This window comes from Pipra filicauda, unplaced genomic scaffold, assembly GCF_003945595.2.
Source record: "Pipra filicauda isolate LSUMZ 115617 unplaced genomic scaffold, ASM394559v2 scaffold506_size402828_pilon, whole genome shotgun sequence".
NCBI classification, from domain to species: Eukaryota; Metazoa; Chordata; class Aves; order Passeriformes; family Pipridae; genus Pipra; species Pipra filicauda.
In genome coordinates this window covers 8,214-34,055 of record NW_024104650.1, presented here as the reverse complement: position 1 = coordinate 34,055, position 25,842 = coordinate 8,214, and the positions used below count along the sequence as shown (strand labels likewise).

The 25,842-nt window shown below is 39.5% G+C and overlaps 1 protein-coding gene across 4 annotated transcripts; it reads right to left on the bottom strand.

Moving 5' to 3' along the window:
• Positions 1-403: 403 nt before the first annotated feature.
• Positions 404-25,335, bottom strand: LOC113988684 (integrator complex subunit 6-like). 4 transcript variants are annotated; one of them, XR_003540996.2, is made up of 17 exons: positions 22,072-22,217; positions 21,577-21,666; positions 21,082-21,265; positions 20,116-20,244; positions 17,971-18,134; positions 16,800-16,952; positions 15,084-15,216; positions 9,393-9,487; positions 8,550-8,660; positions 6,674-6,889; positions 6,071-6,194; positions 5,369-5,511; positions 4,789-5,020; positions 3,778-4,170; positions 1,854-1,947; positions 1,039-1,415; positions 404-675 (listed from the first exon to the last, which is right to left on the bottom strand). XR_003540996.2 is itself a non-coding variant. In XM_027722527.2 (16 exons), exons 1-16 carry the CDS (start codon positions 22,189-22,191, stop codon positions 1,316-1,318), a joined length of 2,481 nt encoding a protein of 826 aa, XP_027578328.1. In that variant the 5' UTR covers positions 22,192-25,335; the 3' UTR covers positions 404-1,315. The 4 variants fall into 4 exon arrangements, 3 of the variants coding, with proteins under 3 accessions (XP_027578328.1, XP_027578329.1, XP_027578330.1); XM_027722527.2 differs by having other exon boundaries at positions 404-1,415; positions 22,072-25,335; XM_027722528.2 differs by having other exon boundaries at positions 404-1,415; positions 4,807-5,020.
• Positions 25,336-25,842: the final 507 nt, after the last annotated feature.

Below are 25,842 nucleotides of genomic sequence, written 5' to 3'. Positions count from 1 at the left end.
CTTACTACTGGCATATTATTGGTACTGCTTTAAAGAAAATAATTATTACATGCAGGTGCTTCAGTCTTCTTTGTATGTTTTGTAATATATAAATCACCTTTGGAAAAAAACAGTAAGAGGAACGGAGGAGGGGATACCAGCTCAGGTAACTGAGGGTTTGGTAAACTGCAACTTAGTGCCCTTAAAACTGAATAAAAATGTGCACCCCACAGAGGCCGAGCTGAGTGACACCTGGGCAGGTACTCCAGGTACAACCACATTCAGCAACTATCACCACAAGCTTTGTGTGAGGGTGTGCAAGACCAGGTTCAGCTGGTTTTACAAAAATATTATCAGTCTGTTGGTAACAGACAACTGCAGGAACTCAGTGCTGCCCACTACAGACTCCTCAGATTAGCACTTCTTAAAAATTAATAAAATGGTTTATTTTATATATACATATGTTCCAAAAAATTTATACAGTTAAAATATCAAATTAGTGATCTGGTAACAATACTGTTCAAAATAATCTCTTTTGTATGAACATTAAAATACACGTTTTTAAAAGCGTTTCCTTTTAGTGCTTCCAAAGCACAGCGTGTGCCAAGGCCACCTGAAGAATCTCCGTCCTCCTCACAGGATGAAAGAGAACTGAAGTCGGGGACCTGGGAAGCCTCAGGTGCACTTTCATAATGTCTGCAGACAAAACAGAAGAGAGTCTGAGGTAGATTGTTTAGTGACCATCGGGTGGTAACAGTCACAGGGCTGTCTTTAGCTTTCATTAACACAATAGCAGTTTCTTTACTCTCAATCTACACTGAATCTCAAGTTTAAAGGCATGGCTAGCAGTTCTTGGGAACAAGACCCTTGTCTCTGTGGTGGCAACATGCAATTTTTACCAGTGCAGGTGTTTCTGGGAGGGTTTTTTTGGGAACACACGGGCTCTCTCCACGATGCAGACAAGTGTGTGCATTTGACAGTGCCCCATTTTAGTGCAACCTGCTGCCTATAGCACGTAAATGTCTAATGACAGCGTTCAAATGAGTAAATTCTCATCACCTGCAGGAGGGGCAGCAATGGTTATTTTCTTCCGCCTGTTGAGCAAACAGCACCCTCCACAGGAGAAAGCCACACCTTTCATAGCAAATCCTTAAGGTTATAGCCCAGCTTCTGCCGAATCAGGTTCTTAAAGTTAAAGCTCCACTGCTTCTTCTCAGACTGTGACAGTAAAATCACTTGACTGCCAAGATGGTGAGGGCAGCAGCTACATCCTCTTCCACTCTTCTGTGGCACAGCAAGCTCATTCCTGGTCCGCATTCGTCTGGCTGGTACATTATTATCTACTGTTGACATGATTAACTCTGTTGGGTGGGCTGGTGAAATCTAGTTCCTCTAGTATTCTCTCTAAGTGTTGTATTAAGACTCGTTTTTTAAACCTACAGAAGAGAGGGAGAGTAATTTAATTTTTTTCTGCCAAAAATACAGTTGAACAACTTAAAAGACTATTCAGCCATGACAAATTGTAATACCAGAGGCTCTCTGTTTCCAGTATGGAGGAGTTTTCTTTTATTTCTGGCATTAGAATGGCTAGAAAATTTAATTTAATTTAATACAGTCACCCTTCCCCAACCCACTCAAATTTTCAGCTGGTCTTCAGCATCAACCCATCTCTGTAATTCACATTTAAATTTTAAGTAAAGACTATTTACACTCCACAAAAACATAACAGTATTTTGACCACTAAAACAACTATAATAATTGAAATATGTCAAAATAGAAAACAAAATAATAGTACTGGAAAAGTTTATGATTTACTACCATGACCTAAATTAATATTTAATTTATGACTCTGAGTCACTTATTTCTATACAAACCTTGCTGCTTCCTTGATAGCAAATTCAATGAAATACTTCTGAATTTCCATAGGTCCTTGCACCTCCTCGAGAAGAGAGAATATTTTTTCATAATCTAAAGAGATAAAAATCCAAACCATGTATTAAAAATCAATCTTGCAAATGCAATTTCACTAAAGCTTAACAGCCAAAAGGAAACCCAAAGCCCAGTTTCACTTGTCTGTGTATGATAAAACACCTAAGGCAGAAAAACTCCCACATAAGCATTATGCAGAGAACAGAGGTGACAGAGTGATTTGAAGTGATACTGATGATCAGGTAATTCAAATGTGGCATCAAAGAATAAGGTTTTCTTCGAGAGCAGCAGCTAGGAACATTTATCCTCAGAAAATGGAGGCTAGGTAGAGAAGCCTCCCACCTCCATGACCACAGTGCCAGCATTAGCAGTTAATATGCACAGGGTCACCAAGCCCTGATTTGGCCCAGAGCCATTGTTTCTGCAAGCAAAGGTCAGGATTAGTTCTCTAGAAGGACAAATAATCAATCCTTACTGTGAGCACAACATCACTATCTCAGTGGTACAAGATAAATATGTTCATTGCAAAAGAATAAACTGGACACATTAAATTAAAAACAATTTAAATAACAGCATTGTTTCAACATTTCCACATCTGAATCCAGTATAAAGGCATTTATGGTGCTGTGACCAAGAGCCTGCTCAGAGCGATGCAGCAGGCACAGAGAGGATAAATGGTCAGAACTGTGGACAGATGTACATAGTTAACCCACACCCACTACTGTTTAGCTTCTTTCTTCAATGACTGCCTGAACTCTGCAGCAAGGCAGGTGACTCACACTGAACACAGCACTGTTTTACTCTACACCACCATTTACCAGTCGTGAATTTGGCATAAAATTAGATGAGCCCACTTTGCAAAACAGAAAGCAAACACATCCCCAAGTAGGAAGTTTTAAAACTGCTTAAAAATAAATTACAGATGCAGCATAAAAAAGGCTTCACCTCTCAACAGCCTCAGTGTGCCACAAGCAACACAGGATGAGAAAAGCAGAAGAGTTAAGAACACTCCATTATACTAATTACTGGCACTTGAGAATGTATTAGAAAAATATCCAGCAGTTTAGTTTGTAGAAATTAGTCACTCAGACACAGACCACATTAGGGACAGCTGCCATTTAATAAAAATTGGAAAAATAAGTTACTGTGGCAAATCCTACAGCACAGACATTAACTTTCAGGTTAGTGTTTTGGTTTTGATCCTGTATAAAAGTACAGCCAAAACATGTAATAAAAGCTGAGGTGGCAAGATACTTTTTTCCACAATATTTTAGATTTTGTACGGTTACCCAATCTTACAGGAAAACAGAAAAAAGTCATTTTTAGTCTTTGTAAGTCTTAAAGAGTTTGCAATGGTGTTCCATCACTAATTACAGTCTCACAAATTAAAAAAAACTTCACTTTGCTATTAGCTGTTAATATTCCTTTTCAAACACACTCCCAGATGCATCCTTACAAGAGATATGCCTTTGCTCTGCAAAGGAAGTTTTGATGGACACAGAGCAACAAGTACACTACAGATACAGAAGGAGCAGCAAAGTGTAAGGCAGTCTTTAGATCACTGATAACAAACACAAAACATCTAAAGGTGCTTTCACAGGGCACCTCTTATACCAGTTAAGGTGTCTTTGAGGGCAACCAGAGTGGCTTGGCACTCAACCTCTCAAGCACAAATCTAAACTTCAACTCACCTGCCCAACATGTCTCCCTTTTCTTTGCCCCTCCATTGCTTACATGAGAGCAATCAGAAGTTACTCAAAATCCAGAGCTAAGCGTATTCTGAAAATAGTTCCTTACTTCAAGGAATAACTCTTCTCTCTAACACCACATATAATATACTGATAAAATAAATAAACCCAAACAACTTACTTCTTCCAGGTTTGCGAACCTCTTTCATCACTTTGATTTTGATGTCAGCATTGCTTCCCTCCAGCATGGTAGGTGTTATTTTAAAGGAATTTGGCACAGATTCAGACGTAGATTCCACGGCCCGTTTTTGGTCATCTCCACTCACGCTGTAATTTAGAGGCCCTCGAACAAGTGCATTGGTACCAGGTTTATGATCCAACCCATCTTCACTCAAACAATTGAATTCAACAGGTAGAGAGTCTAAGTCATTGGGTAGCATTTCATCCTCTCCCACAGCAGCTGGAACAGCAGGAGCCATTTGCACAGATAAGCCATCAATTTGTTTTTCCAGTGACTGACAATTTTCTGCTTTCTTCTCTCCATTGCCATCTTGGACAACACTGTTATTGGTATCTACAAATGAAGAACACATATCTTACTAATGGTATAAGTGAAGTATCAAAAAACCCAAAAAGAAATAGTTCGGTATCGTTTTTGTTTGAAGTGATGTGCAGTGAATTTGGCAGTGCTGGATAGTGTTCCAGCACTGTTATTCAACTTTGGATGTGATCAAGGGAATACGTCCCTTTGGGCTGTTACCATCTCGTATCACTATCACCAAGTCACCATTTTCTGTATTCCTATTTCAATGTTATGACTCCTAAGTAAACCAATATTTTTCTTCTCTCCCCCAAATCCAGCTAACCAGGTTTTCTTCTGACTTCATTTGCTGCAGCAGGTGGGTATGAAAATTAGTATTTTTGGGAAATGAACACAACCATATTTTAACTTTCCTTCTCCACAGAACACACAAACAAGAACTAAAAACTGAGCTGAGACACTTTCTACCTCCAGATTGGTTTTTTTTTAATTTCAGATTTCATTAGCTCTAGCAGCAGCCTGTTTATCTGGGCCAACAAAAGAAACTCATTCCTACCTAACACCGAAGGACAGGCACATGCTGAAGGATCCTTTTCCCTTCCTCTCCAGATATTCCCACCAAACAAGCTGCTGCACTACAGCCTAATATACCTTTATTTCCTGGCACACCTTTGAGGTTTAGGTACGAGGGGGATCCAGGAGCAGCTGGTGGCCCCTTCCCACCCACATGGTTGGTGACCACGGGCGGTGACTGTGGCCGTCTCAGCAGTGGGGACATGCTCCTCCTCCTCTTCAGTGATGCTGGAGTGTTGGGCTCTCCAGGACGCTTGATCTTGTTCTGAGGCCCAGCAACAAATTCATCGGCTTCGTCAATCATCATACCCTGAAAAAAAAAATAATTTAAATAACAGTACAGGATAGGATCTGTTTCATTAATTCACTGATGAACTGAGTCCCTCTGTGCTCAAATTCAAATGGGTTTCAAAAGACCTGACAGCTCTCAGAACAGAGATACCCAGTGTAACCAGAGACAACCCAGGGCCACTCTATAAACCAGCACGATGCAGGACATGTTTCTCTAGGACCATGTGGAAGACATCCCTCCTTCCCACACAACAAAAGGCTGAACAGGTCAGCAATATATTGTCATTGTGGGGGAGAAATTCTACCCACAAATTATTTCAAGCCATGTCAAATATAAAGACACAGCAGAGAGCACGGCCCCTCCTACCTTCTTGTCCTGTTTGAATGGATTGCCAAAGGTGTGAAGTCTTTTTGGTTGATCCGGGTCAATTTCCCGAAGAGGTGAAGGCATCATTTTCAGGTATTCCTGGTAATTTCCCATCTGAGCAACAGGAACACTATGAAGGCAGTCTGCAACAGAACAAGAGCTCTTCATTTAGTCTACCTTAAAATAAGGCAATACAAACTTCACACCCTTCAATTGCAAGTGTTAGCATTTAAGAACTAGAAATGACTATTTGTTTTCATTACAGAGGAAGAGCTAAAGACTACAACTGTGGAAATAAGGCTGGCAAGAGCTGAGCTTAATTGGCAGAAGAAGAAAGGAAAAATAAGTAGGTTTGATCTCTATGCTGACAACTGCATCTTTAGACCATCAGCAAAGTGAGATCCTCCCTGCTTTAAGCCCCCATCACTACATAGAACATGAATCTTGGTGAATGGGAAAGCTCTCCCATAAAACTTATTTTTAAACTTCAGAGCAAGCATGACATCTTGCATGACAGAAGGCAAAAATGTCCTTCCTTCCCCTTCAGAGCCAGGCGAAGGAGACTGACTCAGCAAGAGATGCAATGGCCACCTCTGCTCCCACACCAAAGACAAAAAACATTATTCAAGGAAATTAAAAAAAAAACAAACAAACCAGCTGTACTCTCTCCAACCTATTAAAGAAGAACTGTTAACTCCTTACCTTCATCCTGCCCCAAGATAAGCCTGTGTGTTTTCAGAAGATTGGTTCTCATTCTGGTTAGCTGGTCCAGAAGACTGCGACGAGGAATATCATATGCATTTCTGAAGGCCTGTGGCTTCAAATCCTAGTTTTATAACAAAACAAGTAACTTTCAGTTAATCCATTAGTTCTCATGCATGGAGAAATTCCATTATGAACTGTAATAATGTTAACTATTAAAAAATACCCTTAAGTAACTTCAGAGCTTCATAACTGGATACAGCAAGCTCAGTGGTTGTCTTTTCAACAAGACCTTATTCAGCATTAGTTTGAAATTTCAGCTCCATTAAGACTAAGCACGTTAATTCCTGGATGAACAACACTAGCTGTCTTTGCAAATACTGGCACTTAGAACACAGTAATCTTTGTTTACTATCATGGATTTTCAAACAGTGTCGCAAAATCAAGCACAAAAATTGCATTTACTCATCTCCCTATTTATGTCTATGCTGCACTTTTCACAGTTCAGTAAAGTACTTCCTTCTACACCAAGTCCATAGAAGTTACCCATTTAAAACAGATAAGATTAACTGCTTAGTCATGCAAGATTACTGTGCTGTTTACCTTGTTTAAAAGTCCTATGTGGAAGCCAGCAAATTCTTTAACATTCATTTCCGCCAGTCTCAGTGGAGATTCCCCAGTGATCCCTTGCAGCAGTTGCTTAAAGTCCCTACTGTGTACCAAGGAGAGGCCACTGGAGTGATTTTTCACTTTTATTCCAATTTCTTGTGGAACTTTCTTACCCACTGAACCTATTATCCGTTCCGATTCTACTTTTGTCTAAAATGGAATCACACCATGAGTTAAAGAATCAGCAGGCATTGCACATTTCCAGTACGAAACACACAGTACATTAGCAGAATAAAACTACAAATTTAGTTCCCAACTACCTACCCAGGGATATACTGGATTACATAGATTAGATCTCAAGCATAAAGAAATCCTAACGTGCTAGCATTTGGAAAAATATTTAGCCAGTGTATCTAAATTTATATGCCAGTAGGAGGCCTGTGAAAATCCCTGCTTTTGCTGCAAGACTGTGACTCTTTTGTGTCTCTGAAGAATCATCTTTAAAGGGAAAGAAAAAACATAATGGAATGTAGGATGCCTTCAGTTACAGTAAAGTTGCATCTAAAACAACAGTATTGTTCAGATACAGTAACAAAATTTCAGTTTATTTTTTAAACAACCTGTGTAATAAGGGTTGCCCTGTATGTTTGCAACAACATAAGGGAGAAAAGTTATAAAAGAATTTTGCTTTATGAGTAAGCTTCTAAAAACATATCACTTCTCTAATGGGCACAGATTTCTTATTATAGCTACAGAGAATTTTACTGTATTAAGCTCTAACTGTATTCAAAGTAAGACTATTTTTTTCACCCACTTGCAATACCTCCAGAAAAAAACCCCAACCAACCAAAACCCCCAAACCCACGGTGATTGCAACCCACTTCCCCCAGATCTCCTCCTCTGCACCGTTTGCTTCATTATCTGTGGGGAAACTCTGAATTTACGGACAGCAGGAGCACAGCAGAAGTCTGGAATTGCCTGTCCCTATACAGGAGCTTATAATGCATTCAACACATTCAAACTGTTCCATGTGCTGAGAATGCCTGTGAAAGCCACAGCAGCCATCTCGAGTCATTCCAACTCCACAGTACAGATAAATAATATGAATTTGCATATCATTAAGTTACCAAAATACCACAGGAAGTTTTATTAAGTCTAGTAGATGCTCAGTCACTCAGAGGCTTTGGGATATATTTTGTGCATTCTTTAAGGCGGAGGATTTTTTCTTTGTAATTTTAAAGGCTGCACTTGTTCCTCACTGACTTCTAGACATTAAAATACTGCTTTAAGAGCCCCTCATGTTAAGGAAGAAGGGCTTCCAGGCAGTTACACCTGGAATGGCAGTCTCGACAAAGATAAAAAGACTATTTCCCACCAGGTCACACTTTAAACATAGAATGGATTTGACCTGATGGAAACAGGAAGGTCAGATAGAAAGCCTGAACTATGATTTTATTCTCCATGGACAAGAAGGCACAATTTTTTTGGAAAATGCACACTGCCAAGGAACACATGGAAATAAACACGAGGCAGAGAGCAAGCCTCTGACTTCAGCTGTGAAGAACAACAGCAAGAGCAGCCACAAATCCAATTAGTGATTTTCTATGAAGTTTAAAGTCTAGCAGATACTCAAAGTATAGCTGAGGAGGTCCTCATTGCACTCCCCTCCACTGCTTACAGAAGGCACACACTGGCTACAGAACCACACTGGATTCATCCATATTTTCAGTGGAAATGCTCACCAATCTTCAATTACAATATATGCTGCACACCCATATGAACTCCCACAGGGATTAGCTGCTTTATAATCAGATTACCACAAACTAAATAATCAACGCACTTCTAATTGCAAAGGTTTTATCAATACTACCTGTTGGCTGAGTTTTTTAAGGTAAGAGATAACACTGTAACTAAGTCCACAATCTAAATTATCTGATATCAGATTTGGAGCTCCCATCATCCTTAGGGCTTTCTTTAATGGCTATAAGGAAAACAAAATACACAATAGTAAGAGAATAAGTATTTAAAAAAGAAATTTATAAGATCAATTATAGGAAGCTAAGGCACACAGATTAGTGCTCTAGCTTTTCCACTTTTGGCCACTAAAATTCAAGTCTATTCAGATAACATGTGACATGAGTTTGGTGTCTAACTAGCTCACAATGGACGTTATGCCACATCACCAAGACACCACACACCGTGGTGCCGCTGGCAATTTCCACTCAAAGGCTCAGGTCCAGAATAGCCGGGATGATGCAAGTCCATATTGAGGTGCATTGTCCAAGCTACACGTAAAAGGTGACACAGTGCCTCCCCCCACCCCTTATTTGGCCCAGCTTCCCAAGTTCTAGCAGTTCACCCACATTAATAAACAAACTAATCTGCATTTTCCTCATCAAGCTACAAAAATAATGCCAAATTTGGGTTCCCTCAACAATCTAAAGTACTTTTGATAAGAGCTCATTTAATATTTAATGAAGAGGAAACACATTTAATATCTTAACATAATTACTATTACTCAGTATTTCTACAAATTTATTTACTTCTTAAAAATGTTTGACCTAATCTACATACCTCTGCAAAGCAAAATATTTACTACCTAAAAATGTCATTATAATTACGTAAAAAATTTACTAGGAAGAGGTATGATGCACAGGACTCTGGTCACACCAGCCATTATACCCGGGAGGATGAAATGAGAAGAGGAACATACCAGTAAGTAGTAAGGAGGCATTGTTTTTAAGTAGTTGTCAAAAGCCTGTCGCCACTTCAGATTTGGCTTAAGTTTGTGAACCTTAAACAAGTCATCTGCAACAAGGAAAACAACAAAAGAAGGTGTCATTTATACAGTCCCAGACCATAAGCTTTCTCCAAAATTGCATGTGCCACGTTTCCCCCCTTTTCTCTCCCTCCACCCATCTCCCAATGGGGCTTTCCCACAAAAACTGCTCTTAACCATAGGTGTGAAGGATTGGGAATCCCCACCCTAGCTGCAGTAGGCAGTCCAAAGCAAGTCCCCATTATAAGCAAACTTACAAGGTACATCAGACTTAAACACTGCACACAACCACCAGCACGGAAGGTGCAACAGATCCACCTGTTAAGATTTTCACCTTCCCTGCCTCTCTCTTGCATCAAAGGAGTCCCTGTATCTGATTAAACCAAACAACATTAATTTGGTTTAATTTTCATTGTCAGACCAGCTTTCTGCTGTTCAACCTGTATGATGAATTTTGGTCTCCAGTAAAGATATTGTTTGGCATCAAAGGGAAAGGGGAAAACAAAATATCAAATCAGGGAATCCCTCTGGCCAGCTTTGCTGGACTCTGCTGCCAACAGCAGCAGCTGTGCCCTGGCAGAGAAGGGGTCTCCTCCAGCCACACCACCTGCCTCATGCCAGGGCAGCAAAGTCTCCCACAGTATACACAAGAGACAGTAATTACCTACAGAAACTGCTGGCCTTTACAAAAGGGGCAACCAGACACTTATTTCCCCTGGATACTGTTTTAGAAACACCGTGCTCACACCAGAGGTGTGTATATTGCCATTGAGGAATCACTGACCACCTATTTGCTGTGCACACTATGTACTGCAACAGTGATCTCTAAAAATCAAAACCAAACACAGTATCTTGCAATTTATCATTTGAAATTATGAATTGAAATAAAGGGGTTTTTTAGTAGGGTAGTATGCTGGAAAACTGGGGCTAATGGAAGGATATGCAGGACTGGAGAAAAGAATGTTCAAAAATTAACTGGGGAGAGCTGCAGGAGACAGAGATGCACAGAAGAGTGCACAAAAGACAGATGCAGCAAGGGAATTGTTTTCTCCAGAGTGAGCTTTCAGGAAGATATATTTGTAGAAGAAAATTTGACTGGCATAGTATTCTGCACAAATCAAACAGATAGTACAGCACTATTTCCCAAGTTCTCACAGTCAAACCACACTGCATTACAGGTATTTTCCAATCTAAATGAATTCTGAATCACATACAAAAACCACACTACAGATCCTATTTGTACTTCCCAGACCTGAAGGAAGTGGGGTGGAGTTTGAGAGGACAACTCAGAATTCCATTTAAGATCTCAATATACCACAAGCTTAGCACTACTACCCAAAAGAACCTGTGATGGTATCATGACATACGGCAAATATAAAATAACATCCATTCTTATCTTACAGGCCTATTACCTTTTTGCAGCAAAATGCAAATTAAACTACATCCCCTCCAAAAATTCAAAATGAAAGAAAAATTAAAATGTAAAATGATCAGTATTACAGTAGGTCCTAACATTTTACAGTCTATGAGTTGATTGTGAGTACAGCTTGAACCTTAACCCCTTTATCAGCACTTTATTACTGTCTCACTTCCTGCTCTGTGAGGTTGTACCAGTAACTGCACAGGCACCACCCTCATGCTCAGCTGTACTCCCAGACATCAAACATCAAACCTCCCCGATCTCTGCTACCCAAGAAGGAAGTTCTCCAATCTATGTAGAGCTCCCATAAAGATTTGTCTATTTAAAATTAGTCTCCCCACAGCAGGAACTCCTACCCTGGGAAGGGTGACAGTCACGATGGTAAACAGCCACAAGTTTCATTTATATAAATAAGCAAACTAACAGTAACCAAGTTAACTATGTCTTTTGCAGAAAAAAAGTATAAAGTATTGGAAAAAATCCTTAAATAACTTTGTTTTATTCCAACCTAATAATTTTCAGATACTACTTTCTGTATTGTCCACTTAAAATGCAGAATTTTTTACTTCTGAACTCAGAGGGAGCTAAAAGCAATGGATAATCAGGAACATGGTATTAAAAACCACTAGGGAAGGGCCACAAGCTGCAACAACTCAAGAGATCAGGTAAAATCACACACCAGTAAACTGAAAACTATGTTGCAAAGTCTTTATCCACTTCAGATTAACGTACGAAACAATGGAATGGTGACAAACAGGACAGCAATACAGACCTTTAACATCCAGCACTACAGAAGGGGACTGGATGCACCTTTAAGATCAGTGAACAGTTAAAAAAAAATAGCATGAGAGGGAGAAGAGTCAGCAGGTAATTTCAGTAGTTCAGCTGGAGCCTAAATTATAAGAACAGTTCACGCATCATATAACTCAAAGTAAAACTTGACCCTTTTTTTTTTTAAATTACCACTCATATTGAATTCCACCAGAACAAGTACACCACCATACCCTGTTGACTCCTGTAATTCTCCTAATTATGCACTAATAGATACACTCCACTGCTCTAAGCAGTAGAGACTCAGGATTTTACATTCACAGAAAGCAGGATCCTTCCCTGCAAACCACCAAGCCAAAAATAAGGCACTGCAATGGAAAACAAGAAAGGTATTGTGGCACTCTTTCTCCACTGATACAAAATGTTCAGCTCTCCCTCCCAGCACCACAGCATGCTGTGTTCATGCTGGTGAGAAACACAGCCCTTCTCTTCCAAAATATAAAATCATTACTCACAGGTTCTCTCACAGAGCCTGTAAAAACATCAAAGGAAACTGTCCACGTTGCAGCCCTTCACAGGCAGACATTTTTTAAAAGCTCATCCTCCTGCATATTTAGACCCACAGAGAAAGGGTATTAACCATCTTCTGATGCTATTTCATAATGGCTGTTCACGGCTGCTTCTGCTGGCACTCCCAAAGAACAGTCACTCCTATTGCCCAGCAGTGCCTGCCCTCCCACCAATGCAGCTAAAAGCAGCCAAGGAAACATCTTAGGCAAGGCAGAAGCATTTAGAAATACACCTCATCTTTGCTTAGCTCTCCCTCAAGCCCCTCCTTCAACTTTCTACTTTATGAATTTGGCTGTACAATTAAGCAGAACAAAACCTGAAGTACAACAGCTTTGTTTGTATCAATTACAGGCAACAATCCTCCAAGAGGAGTTTCTATAATCTGTGGGCCAAGCACTCAGCATCAAAGCACATCAGCATCTCTCTGTGAAAAGTTCTGCCTTCAGCAGCTGCCTTACCCTGCACAAAGAACTGCACCCCACCTCCTCAGGCCTGGGAGCAAATCCCCACCAAGCTACTCGTGACTCCTCTCCAGCCTTAGGACAGCACAAGGGAGCTGCTCAGCTGCAATAGCACATCCCACATGGTCTGTCACTGCTGGGAATGGACCAGAGAGCAGCATTTCTGCGAGACAACCCATTATTACATGAAGGCTTGAGTCAGGTTAACACATGGCTGTGCAGCTTCACTTCTTTATCGAGTCCTATTAACTGGATCCTTTCCTTACAAAGCTTCAGATTCTAAAAGCAGTCCCTTTAAGTTACAAGCCAGGAGAGGCGACAGCATTCCCAAATCCATTCTTGCAGAAACCAAGACATAAAACCAGCAAAGCTTGCTTCAGTTTGCTCAAGTATCACCCGCAAGCTTCCTCATCCCCACCTACCTTACCTGTCTTTTAGGGCCTTCTCTTCTGTTATTTTTCCTAAAACAGAACTAAAACTTTCCCTGCTCAAGAATGTAGGAGGAAAAACACAAGGAAAAAAATTCTTAAGCATCTTACTATCTATCTCTGTTTATAAGATTGTACACACATAAGTCACTTGACAGTACAAATATTCAGTTGTAAAATGGTTCTGTCTTTGACAGAGTCGGAGAAGGAGCAGAGAGATATTATCCACAGCACTACCCCAAACTAAGTCCCAGTTCTCCAACACAACATTCTACCAGCAGGGCAGGAGCCACTAGGAACACACTGATGCGTCAGTATGGGTGGTAGTGGCTGAATGGAACAGACTTCTGGTCTTGGGAGTTCTCATGTCCTTTTTAATCTGGGTGAGAGTAATGAAAAATTGGTTTTACACACTCAATCAGTCCTCTGCTGAACCATCAGTATCCAGTATTGGTATGTATTGAGACAGACACAGGGGGAGTGTGCCTGAAACAACAGAAACAATCCCTACTTATCTTAAGAGACAAACCCAAGTCAGTATTATTAAAAACATCTACATTTACCAGTTATGCCCTTATCATCTCAGTCATTTTCTGTACTGCTAAGTAGAAAAGGCCCAGATCTGCTTTCATGTTGTAAGTATATTCCACAGAACTTAATTCCACCGTGCCTTAGAGACCGAGGATAACCAAAGTCCTAGAAGGAGATCTGAAGGTAACATTGTGTATGTGTTTGTGTTAACAATGTGGAATGCACAGGGTTTGTGCTCTGAAGAAAACATCCACTATACAACTCCGGCAATGCAGAAGCTCTGCATTTTCCTTTTAAACAGCCTTCAGAAATTTAAGATGTGAGATTACCAGGTGAGTAAACGGCAGGATAGCTCTACACACACTGAAAAGTGTTTTTCTCCAAAGAGTGGGAAGAGCTTTACACCCCTGCAAAAAAGGCAGGGGGAAGACAAGAGCTGGCAGGGAAGACACAGCAGAACTGCAAATGTCAACATCAAAATGAGCAGAGAAATTAATTTAGGATCAGTGATGGCTTTTCAGCTAGTGGATCTGCTGCAGTATTTCAGGAGCCACAAACTTGCAGAAACTCCATTTTAATCTAGAAGTATCCTTGCACACTGCGACAATTATCAGGCTACACAGATAACTATAAAAGACACATTATCAGCAAGCACAAATTTCTTCTTTTTTGGTTATGACCAGGATTATGAAAAAACATTCCTGAACTGTGTTCTGGGGTGTTTTTTTCCTAGAAATGAATGGAAAAATCTTGAGTAAGACGGTAAGACTCAATGTTAATTCTCTTGATCACTGTTATTCTGCATCACTAAATACCTGCACAAAAATTAGAACAAAAAAGCCTTAGAGCACCTGCAACTAAAAGGGCTGGTGGCACCTGGAAACTCCTCTCTGCCACTACTTTTATGCCACATCCCTAACAGCCACAATTACTGCGGTGGCAAAAAAAAAACAAACCTGGTTTCCTTAGGGCAGGGAAGAAATGCAGACTGTTTCACTGCTCAGTTCCTTCTTAGTGCTCTAAACTGCATTAGGGAATTCCCTCTTCCCAACACCCGTGGCAAACACTGCATCTGATCTTCCAGTAAAAAATAAGCTGCTACAAGAGCAACTGTAAAACCTGGATACACCACACCCTAAACGAGGGAAAAGAATGGAGGTTGAAGCTTACTCCAGGTTAAGGAAGAGGCTACGTGTCTAGCAGGTGAACAGCATCAAACATGCACTGGAAGCAGGTAGCTCTCCTCCTCTGCTGGAGAGAAAAAAAGGGAGAGGGGGTATGAAAATCCTCTCCTCCCAAAGTACGTTAAAAGACTTTGCAACATTCTCTACTCTCTGATCTCCATTATTTTATAACGTCTCAAACTAAGGCAGACCAACCATTATTGTTTTGCTTTTACTCTGAAGCAGCTGCATTGGCAGTCCGAGGCAAATTCGTTACCTACCCAACAATGGAAGTAACACAGGGTAGTTGTAAGGCATCACAAAGAGGTTTACACAGGTTAAAGTAGTGCTTGCTTTTAAATACCCAAATGGGTGGCCAAGTTCGCTGTATTTTCCACTGCTACTCACAAATACCTGACAAGGAATAAGAGAGATCACAGTATTAGAAGAACATGAAGAATATTAAGCATGGAGCATTTAAAAATTCAAACCAATCCAAATCCAAGTGTATTAAGACAGTAAATTACCAAGAACAGCCAAGTCCTGAGGTTGCACACATCAGGGTGACAGTGCACTTATATTCCCCAGTCACAAAACTGAGGCATGCAAGGTTCAGTGTACCCCCAGTCAGTGTGGAAATGCTCTTCAGAGTCATCTTTAGTGCTTTAGTAAAACAACTGTGAAATGACACCCTGAAGAGTTTTTGATATTATTTATAATAGGTCAGGGGACATTTGTTGAAGGTATGTTAAAAGAACAAGCTACTTGGAATTAGTCTTCTGACTCACAAAATAGCATAACTAAAATTAATAACATTGATAAAAGAAATTTAAGCATAGAAATTAAGCAAAACAAGCAAACATTCGAGAAATGTCTTGATTATGCCCAGTGCCAACAATCTTAAGATTGACTTCATTTTTTTAAGTGCACACATATGAGGGTATTAACCCTGAAAAGCAATGTATGTAAACAACTCTTTCAACGGGATAAAGATGGTACATATTCTTAACTGAGACAGGCAAAATAACCCACATCTAATGCAAAAATAGCCTTCCTAGAAAAAAATAAACCCTGCAGTACATAGCAAGTATTTTTCCTGTTTTTTCAGGGCATAAGGAACTGGGTTTGTTATATGGTTTCTATGACAATGAGCCTATTTCTCTAATCTGTAGGGGTCTGATGTGTAGCTTGGAGAAGAAAAGCAGTTTTTGAAAACCAGGAGAATAATTTTAGAAACTCAGGCAAATAAGGTACCTAGGAATGTTTAAAGGACATTTTTTAAATTAGTTTATTAAAAGTAAATTGAATTTTTCTTCTAAATATGCGTGTTATATTTTCAGTTAAACTGTAGTATTTATTAGGGAAACAAAAACAGAGACATCTTCAAACGCATCTTTCCAGCTAAAATATCATACTAAAACTTCTGATGTACACATTAAGCTGTTATTTACAAGAACATCACTGAGAAGGGAGTTACAAGCCTTATTTTACAGAGCATGCAGAAACTTATAAAAAACTACAAAAGGAGCACGTAAGAAAGGATTTTAGCAACAGAACTTTGACCTCTCCAAGGCCAAACCAGTCAACAGGATCAACAGCTTCCATTCAATTCCCATCAGCAGCTTCAACCATCTAGTGAAAATTATTTGCAGCTGTTGATGAGGTAACATGATGGAAACCAGTGCTTGGTTTTCCCTGTAAGCAAATGAAAGCCTACAGAGAATTTCAATTTAGCAAAAAATGGAACCTGAGGGACACATTTCTTAGCAAAATGAGATGGACCTAGAAAGTGAATTAAATGAGATTACAAAGCCTGTGGAGGGAACACTCATTCTGACTCCTGATAATTCTCTTAGAAAGGAGGTAAGTGAAACCTTGACATGTTTCTTCTCATGAGCTGCAGAGTCTGCAACGAGACCCCAATTCTCCAGGCTTACAGCGACCAAAGTACCTCAGATCACTGATTACATTTCTAGAATCAAATAAAGGGCAAGTACCTGCCAGCAGGTATGGGGAGACTTTCGTTCCAAGATGTACTGTGTGAGAGGAGAAGGCTCAAGCTCATACTTGTCAAAAGGAAGTTTGTCTATTACCATGGGCTCACAATCCACACAGGAGAACCTCACCACGGGGTGAGCTGTGCGTGGAGGCTGAAAAGAAGGGAGAGAAGCGTATCAACTATCACTTTAGCATCCTGTATGGCTAAAACTCTCAACTTTCCACAGTTTTCTTTAAAAGAGAATCGAATACAAGCTCCCACAATAGAATAACTAAATATTTCTCTAATCGAAAAAAAAAAAGCTTACACACTGATACAAACATTCTTCCCACTAAAAGAAAAACGTGGTTAATATTCCACTATTTACCTCGATATTTAAAAGCCTTCATGTCAATCAAGCTATAATAACACAGACACGTTTAAAGAAAACTGCACCTCTGCTTCCCAGCTTGATGTTCATAGAATTACAGATGTGAAACTGCACTCAATTCACAAGGGATATCTCAAGATATTCCCTATAAATCTGATTTTTTTTTCCTCTTGATTCAGGAGGCAAGAGGAGGGGGAATGGACAGAGCGTACCTCAAGCACTTACAAAGTGCAGGAACAGAACATGCCTAACAAGAGATGCTTAGAAAGACTAGCAAGGCATGCCAATTGTATGACCATTTCATCAAGAAAAGGAGAAATGAATACTGTTTTCTCCTCATTTTCTGAAGGGAGTAGCTCTTCTGTTTCAGTTTTAATTCTTCCTGCTAGCGAAAGAAGAGTCCACACATGAAGCAATACTAAGCAGAGAAAACATGGTTGATCTTATTTCAAAAGCAAATACTCCTTTTTCCACATAAGTGCATGTTATAGAGCTTTGATTAAAATTTAATAGGCTCACTATGATTTGTGGTACGTGAATTAACTTACAGTTAAATTTTATAACCTTTAGAAACCATTCACCAAATTAACTAATCACATACATTCCAGATGGAAGAAGCATCACAGGTTACAGTATCCTCATCAGATTACACCATTTTGTGCTAAAACCAGTTTTAACCTTTTAAAGCAAAGTCACATCATATGAGTAAACAGAGAAAGTAAAAACTACTGCAGTATCCATTTTCAGCCTGTTCAATTACTAGTGCAGAATCCTTTTTTTCAGTTCTTGCTTTACTTACCAGTGTTGGTGAATTCTGATCAGGCCAAAAAGATTCTGGGATTGGCCAATGCCCCACAGGAACCCCCGTTTTAGGGTTAGGCCGTACATAAATGAGTTTATGACAACTATGCCACGGCTGAGAAGCAAATGAATTGATGGGCCTGGATGAATCAACAAGTCCATCTAAAATTTAAAGAAAGCAAAATAACAAACAAAAGGAAAATGAAAAGCTACATGCATGCATTTGTCTGCTAGCACAATTTCCATATTAGCAGCCAATAAGGCGTTTCATTACTCTTTCAAAGACATACAGATCTTTACATCAGAGGCTAAAATAACCTACACATCCAGGGGTATGACAGAATCATCTGAGAAACAATGGTAACATTTGCCCAGATCTACCCTTCTGCTCCGAAGGCCCAGCCATCAGACAGTGAGTGCAGCAAGACACACTCATACATTAAGGAAAATGCATTTGCTTAAGCCCAGTGTCTGACACAGATCTGATAGGCAGTAGCAAGTTACTGCTTTTAGTTCTGCTGCAACCAAAAAGGCTGAGAATTTGCATTTAGTCTTTCTACATGGGCTGCAAAGCTCACTGACTGATGCTGCCATTAGTGGAAGCTGAAAGAGGAGGAAAGTTTCATGGAGAAGCTGGATGCCATCTTGCAGGAACAGCTTTTGTCATATTTTTAATTAATAACAATTCACAGATCACCTAAACTCCAAAGCCTACTGGAAAGACCAGTGTTCCCTGCCAGTCCACTGCAGTGCACTTCATGCTGAGGACAAGGAATTTTGCAGCAGTACAGAATGTGATTATTAGTTTTCGAAGACTGCTCATCAAAGCAAACAGCACAGCAGAGATCACCCACTTAAACAATCTTCTTCATTTTAAAAAGATTTTACAGTACTAGTTTTCCTTGCTTTAGAGAGCTGGCAAATAATACTATGGAAACCATGTTTCAGGGACAGGGACACATCAGTTTGGTTTCTCTGCATTACAAACACAATGATTTTTATAGCTTTGGTAAATCCTATTGTATTTCTCTGTAGTTTAGGACTTTCCCAATTCTCACAGAGATGAAAAGTCTTGATGTTTTTATACGTTCCTATTCCACAGTGCATCACCACTCAAATGGGACAAAAATAAAGCAAACAAATCCCACATTTCACCAGTTTTTTTGCCACATGAAGAGAGCATTTGGGCCAACAGAGACACAGGAATTTGCCGCCGTGTTGTCCTGCACAGCGTTACAGGAAAGCCTCCCAATAAAATGACATTTAAATAAGCAAAAGAAAAAAACAAATATAGAGAAAGGTGATTCCAAAATGAAAGCAGGAATAAAGCTGGCTGTGCCAGAATATCCAGGTGATGCTAAAAGCATTTTTGATATTCCAGGACCATCCTAATTTCCTAAATATGAACTGGTCAGCTCTCTCCCTTTCCTTTCAGCCATGAATTTCTGCAAATCTAAGGAACTGCTCCACTTTAAGAGTGCACCTTCCTCCTCCCTGTTACCAGTAGCAAAATAATTCCTTGTTCTTTGCACGCAGTTTTTCACTTACAGTTAAGAACATTCAAGTTACTGTGCTGTGATCAATTAGCAGAATGGAAATGTAGAGAAAATTGAGCATTAAGATTGCTTTAGAGATGTTTAAGTGTTTAAATACACTAGTGCTAGATTTAATTATTTTAAATACAGTTTTGACAACACTGTAATTCAAACTTAACCACTTCCTGCAAACACTTTCCTTAGACCCCCAAAAAAGGTGACAGGAGAGCCAGCCAGTGGCTCTCCAGATGATCCATAAAAACATGTGCAGACATATGGCACCATTTAACTTGCCAAAGATCAAACTAACACTTGTAAAAATTTAACTAAAACAAAATTAAACATAAATAAACAGAAAACTACCCAAAAGCTGTAATCAGGATATCCATTATGATCCGGGCTATTTAAAGAGATACCAGAGCACTCTCACTGAAGCATAAAAGCTTTATACCTTAACCTCTTTTTTTAGAGAGTATCAGGCATCTGATGCATCCTGTTCACTACAGGGAAAAGTTGGCAGGAAGGACACCAAAGACACTAAAGGGCATTTACATACAAACAAAGCATTTCTTCTGAAACATTAAAGGAAAAAAACACAGTCAGTGTACCTTCTCCAATAGGAGCTGGATCTGGTCCTGACTTTTCAAAGTTAATAACAACTCCACTTTGGACTTTTTGAACTAAAGATTCTAAACATTGATTCAACATTCTTTGTGTCCGAACACAGTACGAACGACCTGCAAGAGAGAAATTACATGGGGAAATACATAAGCAGGTTTTAAGTAATCTTAATTTAGGAAGATGTTCTTACCTAAGCCACAGTGCCAAGGCTTGCAATTTATTCCAAAATAATAGCAACAAACTGTACAAGCTTATGTAAAAGGCAAAATACTTCTAAAATGTAATACAACTAAGAAAAAAATACCAAAAACCCACAACCTGCTGAGATTTAACTCGTTACTAAAAGAGGCCCCTAGGGCTATATCAGGCTGGACCAAGGCCAACTTTACAAAGCCCTTAAGACAGCCTGATTTCACCAAGTCTATGCAATCAATCTGCTTTACTCTACCCTAACCTTACCAGCTTCTATGCATACCCGAACCTCCCTCTCCCACACATCATCTTTTTCAAGCACCAATTAAAAAAAATAAATTCTGATCAACATATCAAGCAACAGACTCCAGATATAATTCTTTTAGGATTAAATTTAGCTTACTAGCCCTGCAGCAGAATTAACATCTCATTAATACCTATCCCACTCAATTTGACACTTAAATAAGAAAAAAAATCAAAATCTCATGATGCAGCAAAGACATCCTCTGGAAGGACAATCCAAGAGATTTTCCTATCCCTGCTACTGCCTTAAGAAAATGTTTTCACATCTAGATCTGAAATAGGAATATTGCTTTAAAGTTCTCCTGTGTTACTGGAAACCAAGAAAGCACCACACAGATTCATATGGGCACTGAGTAAATCAAATGGAAAAAGAGGAAGAGGTGAAGCTGAATTAAAGGAAAAGAAATATTTCAAGGCAAATGCCAAATGGGAACCAAAGCAAAAGAGCATGCAGTTACCTCCTGTAACTTCACACATCTGTGTGATAGCAGATTCATCAGTAGGCACACTCCCAAGCTGCTCTGGTTCAGCAGATGCAGCTCCTGGCAAACGCAGCACCAGAGCAAACAGCCTTTGATCCCAACGGAATGGTTCTTTGGTTAATTCACTTCCAGGCAAAGGAGAATTCAACGGAAGATGAAGCTGGTAAAAAAAAAAGATTGAAGAATATTTTCCAGTATTTGACAAACCATCTAAAACATCACACCCAAATTCATTCATTTCTCTGTAAAACACCCCATTTCTCTCTGATACCCCTAATTTATCTGATGTTCTAGTCTCAAAACCCCTATGGGACTATGAATTTAGGGGCTGGGCAGCAACAGAACAGTTTCTGTTCTCTATAAAACAGGTCAATGATGCAGAAGTACTGTTAGCGGGAAAAAACCAATATTCATCTCAGCCTAGCACCAACTTGCAAGATCATAACTTGAAAGAACTTAATGCAAGTTTACCTCCTCTTGAACTCCAGCTGTATTTGTCAGTTTGTTTCCGTCTGTGATGGTAATCAAAATAGATGGCTCCAAAAAGAATGGATTCCTTCCCTAAAGACAAAAGCACAGGAATGCAAAGAGTAACATTAACACTCAGTATTTTTGTCACTACAAAATAAACAGTGAGATAAGCAATCTTTCAAAATAACCCTGTAATTTCTTTTAATAGGTGTTGAGCCACACGGAACTGCGCAAGATGGGCTACTCTTGTGTATCTACAGTTGGGGCATTTATACTCTGCTTCTTTGTTCTTCAAAAAGGAAGTATTTTCCAGGGTGTTTTCAGTAGCCATAAAAAAAGAAAAAAAGTTCCCAGTTGAAGTTTTAACACACAACTATCCAACATTTAAAAAAAGTAAAATGCAAACTGAACTTGAACCACCAAAATCTTTCCCCCACTATAATTTCAAAAAACACAGAAAAACAGAAGACAGAAGACTATAAACAGATTTGTTACCTGTCCATAATTGTCTATTCCAGACACTAATCTATTGAGATTTAACAAGTCAAACGAGGACCTGAGTGCCTGACCAAGGGTTGTTAGTCCTGAAGCCTGAAGGTTTTTCAATTCATTCATAAACGTTGCATGGTTTTCCTTCCATCCAGCCTATTACAGAAAACAAAGAAACTTATTAGTTATTCTAGCAACAAACTGCAATCAACTGCAACTTGCCGTTTATCTCTCTTCCCACCAAAAATTAGATTAGATTCCTGATTAACAGATGCAATGCATCATTTACAGGCTACACACACCTAATCCATGTATGCACAACCTGATGTGAAACACAGTTACAACTACAATGGGAGACTCACAAAACACACACACTGCCAAGCACTGGAAGAAATTTTCTAATAGCCATCTCTTACCATGAAAACTGCTGTACAGGTGATTCAGGAAAAGAAGTATTTGGATTTAGCATGTGAATATTTTATTAGAAGAAACTGTCAAATTTGGAAATCAGAAACACAGCTGCCAAAGTAACAATGGTTAAACAAAGGTACAAGAGGATTAATATCACTGCTTCTTCTGGCATATACCCAACCCCCTTTCATCCTTTCTTCCATAAATTGAGAAAAGGAGTGACTGCAAAAACCCCACATAAGACAGAACTGAATCACTGTTTAAATTGTCTCAGTGTAACAGCTTGAAATTTTGGAGGTCCTAAAGTCATTGCTGACTGAGCCTACAGATCAAAGGAACAGCAAGTGGGTGGATCAGTCCAAGCAAGCACTCCGGACCCTCTGGTAAGCAGGGCCAACACACATCAGCAGCAGGTGTGATTCACATACCCTCCCCTTAAAAGGAGGTTTGCTGCAGAGTTGGGAAGCTATTTTAGAAAAGATCAGCTCACAGGGAACTGGTGCAGGATTTAAGGTGCCTCACCTAAAACAAGCAAAGCTTATAAGTCCCAGATATTCACACAACTACCAGCCTTGCTATTACACTGTACTCTCCAAACCATTCCTGCAGTAAGCAAGCAGTTATTTACCCAGGCTCACTATCATCTGGCACCAGAGACATTCCCGTGCTCCATCAGGAATCCTAGCTACGCAGGCATGGAGAGGATCATTTCAGACAGCCTGACTTTTGCTGGGATAACCTCTGAGCAACACATCCTGCAGGTGAAGTGTGTTCTCCTCCCCTGTGCACTGGGCTCAGCAGCCACCTGCTGACTGTGCCAAGCTGTGCAAGAACCTGAGAGGACAAGGTTTTCCTTTACTTTTTTAAGCAGCCATATTCCACTGCCAACCTTTAGTAAACACTGTGGGCTGTGTAGGTGGTCACAGAATACACATGTTGGAGCTCTAAAGGAGTAGAAGGAAGTAGAAAAGAAAGACATGAGACAATCAGTATCTGCTAAGTTGACCAGCCTAAGCTGGGTGGGTTTCTTTTCAGAATAAGGAGTTATCCTAAGGAGATACAACAACAAACTTTTCTTGGTCAAGTTTAGCTCCTTAACCAGTTCTTCAAGCTTCAGATTAATGTAAGGGAGACAGAGAGAAAACTCCCCAGTGGGGCAAAGGAAAGAACTAACTTTCAGCAGGACTGCTCCAGCTTTATGGTTAAACAGCCCTGAAAGCTCAAAGGAACAGCATTGTTTTATCAGATGGATATTTGTCAATAAAACACCAGACACACTCACACACAACCACAACTTAACAAAATACATCATCTCATCAGCAACTTCCCACATCTGCTCTCAGCCCAAGGCAAGAATAAAGTGCAAACACAGGGTCATTGTTTTGGAATAAAAGTAAGTTAGTAAGTTTCTCAGGGTAAAATTGCACCAAACCTCAACAAGATGATTTGTGTTATCCTAAAAACACTTGCCTTAAAACAATTTAAGTGAACAATTACCAAAATATTTTTGTATGAATTCTATGGACTCGCAGATGTAGGTGAGACTGCTCCCTTTTGCTTGGTAAAAACAGCCATCAGCGAGTCCAGCTTTTGGGAACAGCCAGGCTGGAGTTCAAGAAGTGTTTTCCAGCAAAGACCATTTGAGTTACATTGTTGCAAAAGCACATGGGGGAACAAAACATTTACAAAGGAAACACTATTCCCAGACTGCAAGTCTTGATTTGAACTCTAACGAATTTAAGAGTATTCTTTGTAAAATAAACAGTAAGAGTCTTCGCTGATATTTGGAGATTCTGCTGTTTTCCCGTTGTGAAAATGTTTGCTCAGCTTCCAGCTCCTACTGTGTTTGATCTCACTGCAGTGTGGTCAACTGCCTGCAAAATAAAATATGTACTATTTCCCCAGGCACAACCAGAGAAGCTGAAGGCACAAGGAGCAGCTGATCATCACTGGTTTGCTGTCCAAGAAAACTATTTTTCATCTTACAGCTCTCACAGGATCTTTAAAGATAAAGCCAATGAGAGCTGCACCTTTGAAATAAGCAGAGTAAAACTGAAGAACTTCTCATTAAGGGAACAAGGGCAGTAAACGCAAGATTTCCTAATTCCATACCCAGCTTTAAATAAAGGTCTGACTAGTTAATGCACTACATTTTCTACCTTATCCTCAAAACAAGATTCTTGAATCAAAAACACCAACATCCATGGCAAGAAATTCTACTTCTGTAAAATGTTTTTTTTTTCCAGAAAGACTCAAGACCGCATATATAAAGAATCACGTATTTCATGGACAGAAACTCAAGCCCCAAAGAACTCTGTGCATTCTCCTCTCCATATACACAGAAGGATCATTCTGCAAAACAGTCAAGTACCTAACCCAGAGCATATGCATAATGAGTTCAACAAAGCACTTTAAAGTGATTAAATAATAATCCTTCCTAAATTCAAAATACTGCCACTAATGCTGTCAGAAAAAAAAAAGCACTGCTCTTATGTAGCATTGCTTCCACTTCCCAGCAGAAACACTAATGACCAAAAAAACCACCAAAAACAAAAACAAAAAAAAAAACCACCAACCAAAACCTCACGACCTTAAAGGACCAAACACAAATATATTCTACAAAACTATGTATCCTCTACAGGTCAGTAATCAAGAAGTCAGAACTAAGCATTAGTTATTTTAGTTGTTTATGAACCAATTCTAACATAGAGAGTGGTTTCTCTTAATCTTCAATATTACATTCCTACTTAAGTCACTTTTATGCCCAGAATTTATTAGCAGCAATCTGAGCAGTCTCTGCCTCACCAGTATGTTTCTAACTTCTCCTCTGATGATTTATATGAACAAATAATTTTATCTTCTAAACACATACTAAAAGAGTTTCAAAGACAGCTGAGGAAAAAAAGAAGTACTAAAAGCAGAAATCTCGCCCTCTTTGCTTATGCCAACAACAGGCAAAAATGCAGTGTCATTTGGCTTTCTGGGTTGACAACTGCAAGCTCTGGACACCATCCTACAAACCACCCAAAGATCTGGAAGCAGCACACCACCTTCCAGCTTCTGGCTTTGGCCTTTGCAAGAAAATCATACTGAAAAAAAAAATAACATACTTAAAAAGTAACATTTTTTTCTGATGACTTAGTTTTCACACAAATCCGTGTCCTGCTCTATTTCATCATACAGCTATGGAAGTATTTCAGCTGCCTCAAGAATCAGGCAAGGTCAAAACAGCTTATTTCGGTAGTAGATAGGCCCAGATTAACAAGAATTCAAACACCAAGGTGAAAAATCTAGTGAAGAAAAGGAGGTCTTATTTAGACCAACCAGAGCAAGGACTAACTGAACATCAAAAGGAACAGAGTTGAG

Excerpts from the sequence above, each read along its gene's own strand:
- LOC113988684 (XM_027722527.2), bottom strand. The coding sequence starts at position 22,191 with ATGAATGAATTGAAAAACCTTCAGGCTTCAGGACTAACAACCCTTGGT. Across the intron at positions 21,266-21,576 it reads CAGCTGGAGTTCAAGAGGAG|CTTCATCTTCCGTTGAATTC; the intron begins GTAAACTTGCAT and ends TTTTTTTACCAG. Across the intron at positions 1,416-1,853 it reads GCTATCAAGGAAGCAGCAAG|GTTTAAAAAACGAGTCTTAA; the intron begins GTTTGTATAGAA and ends TCTCTTCTGTAG.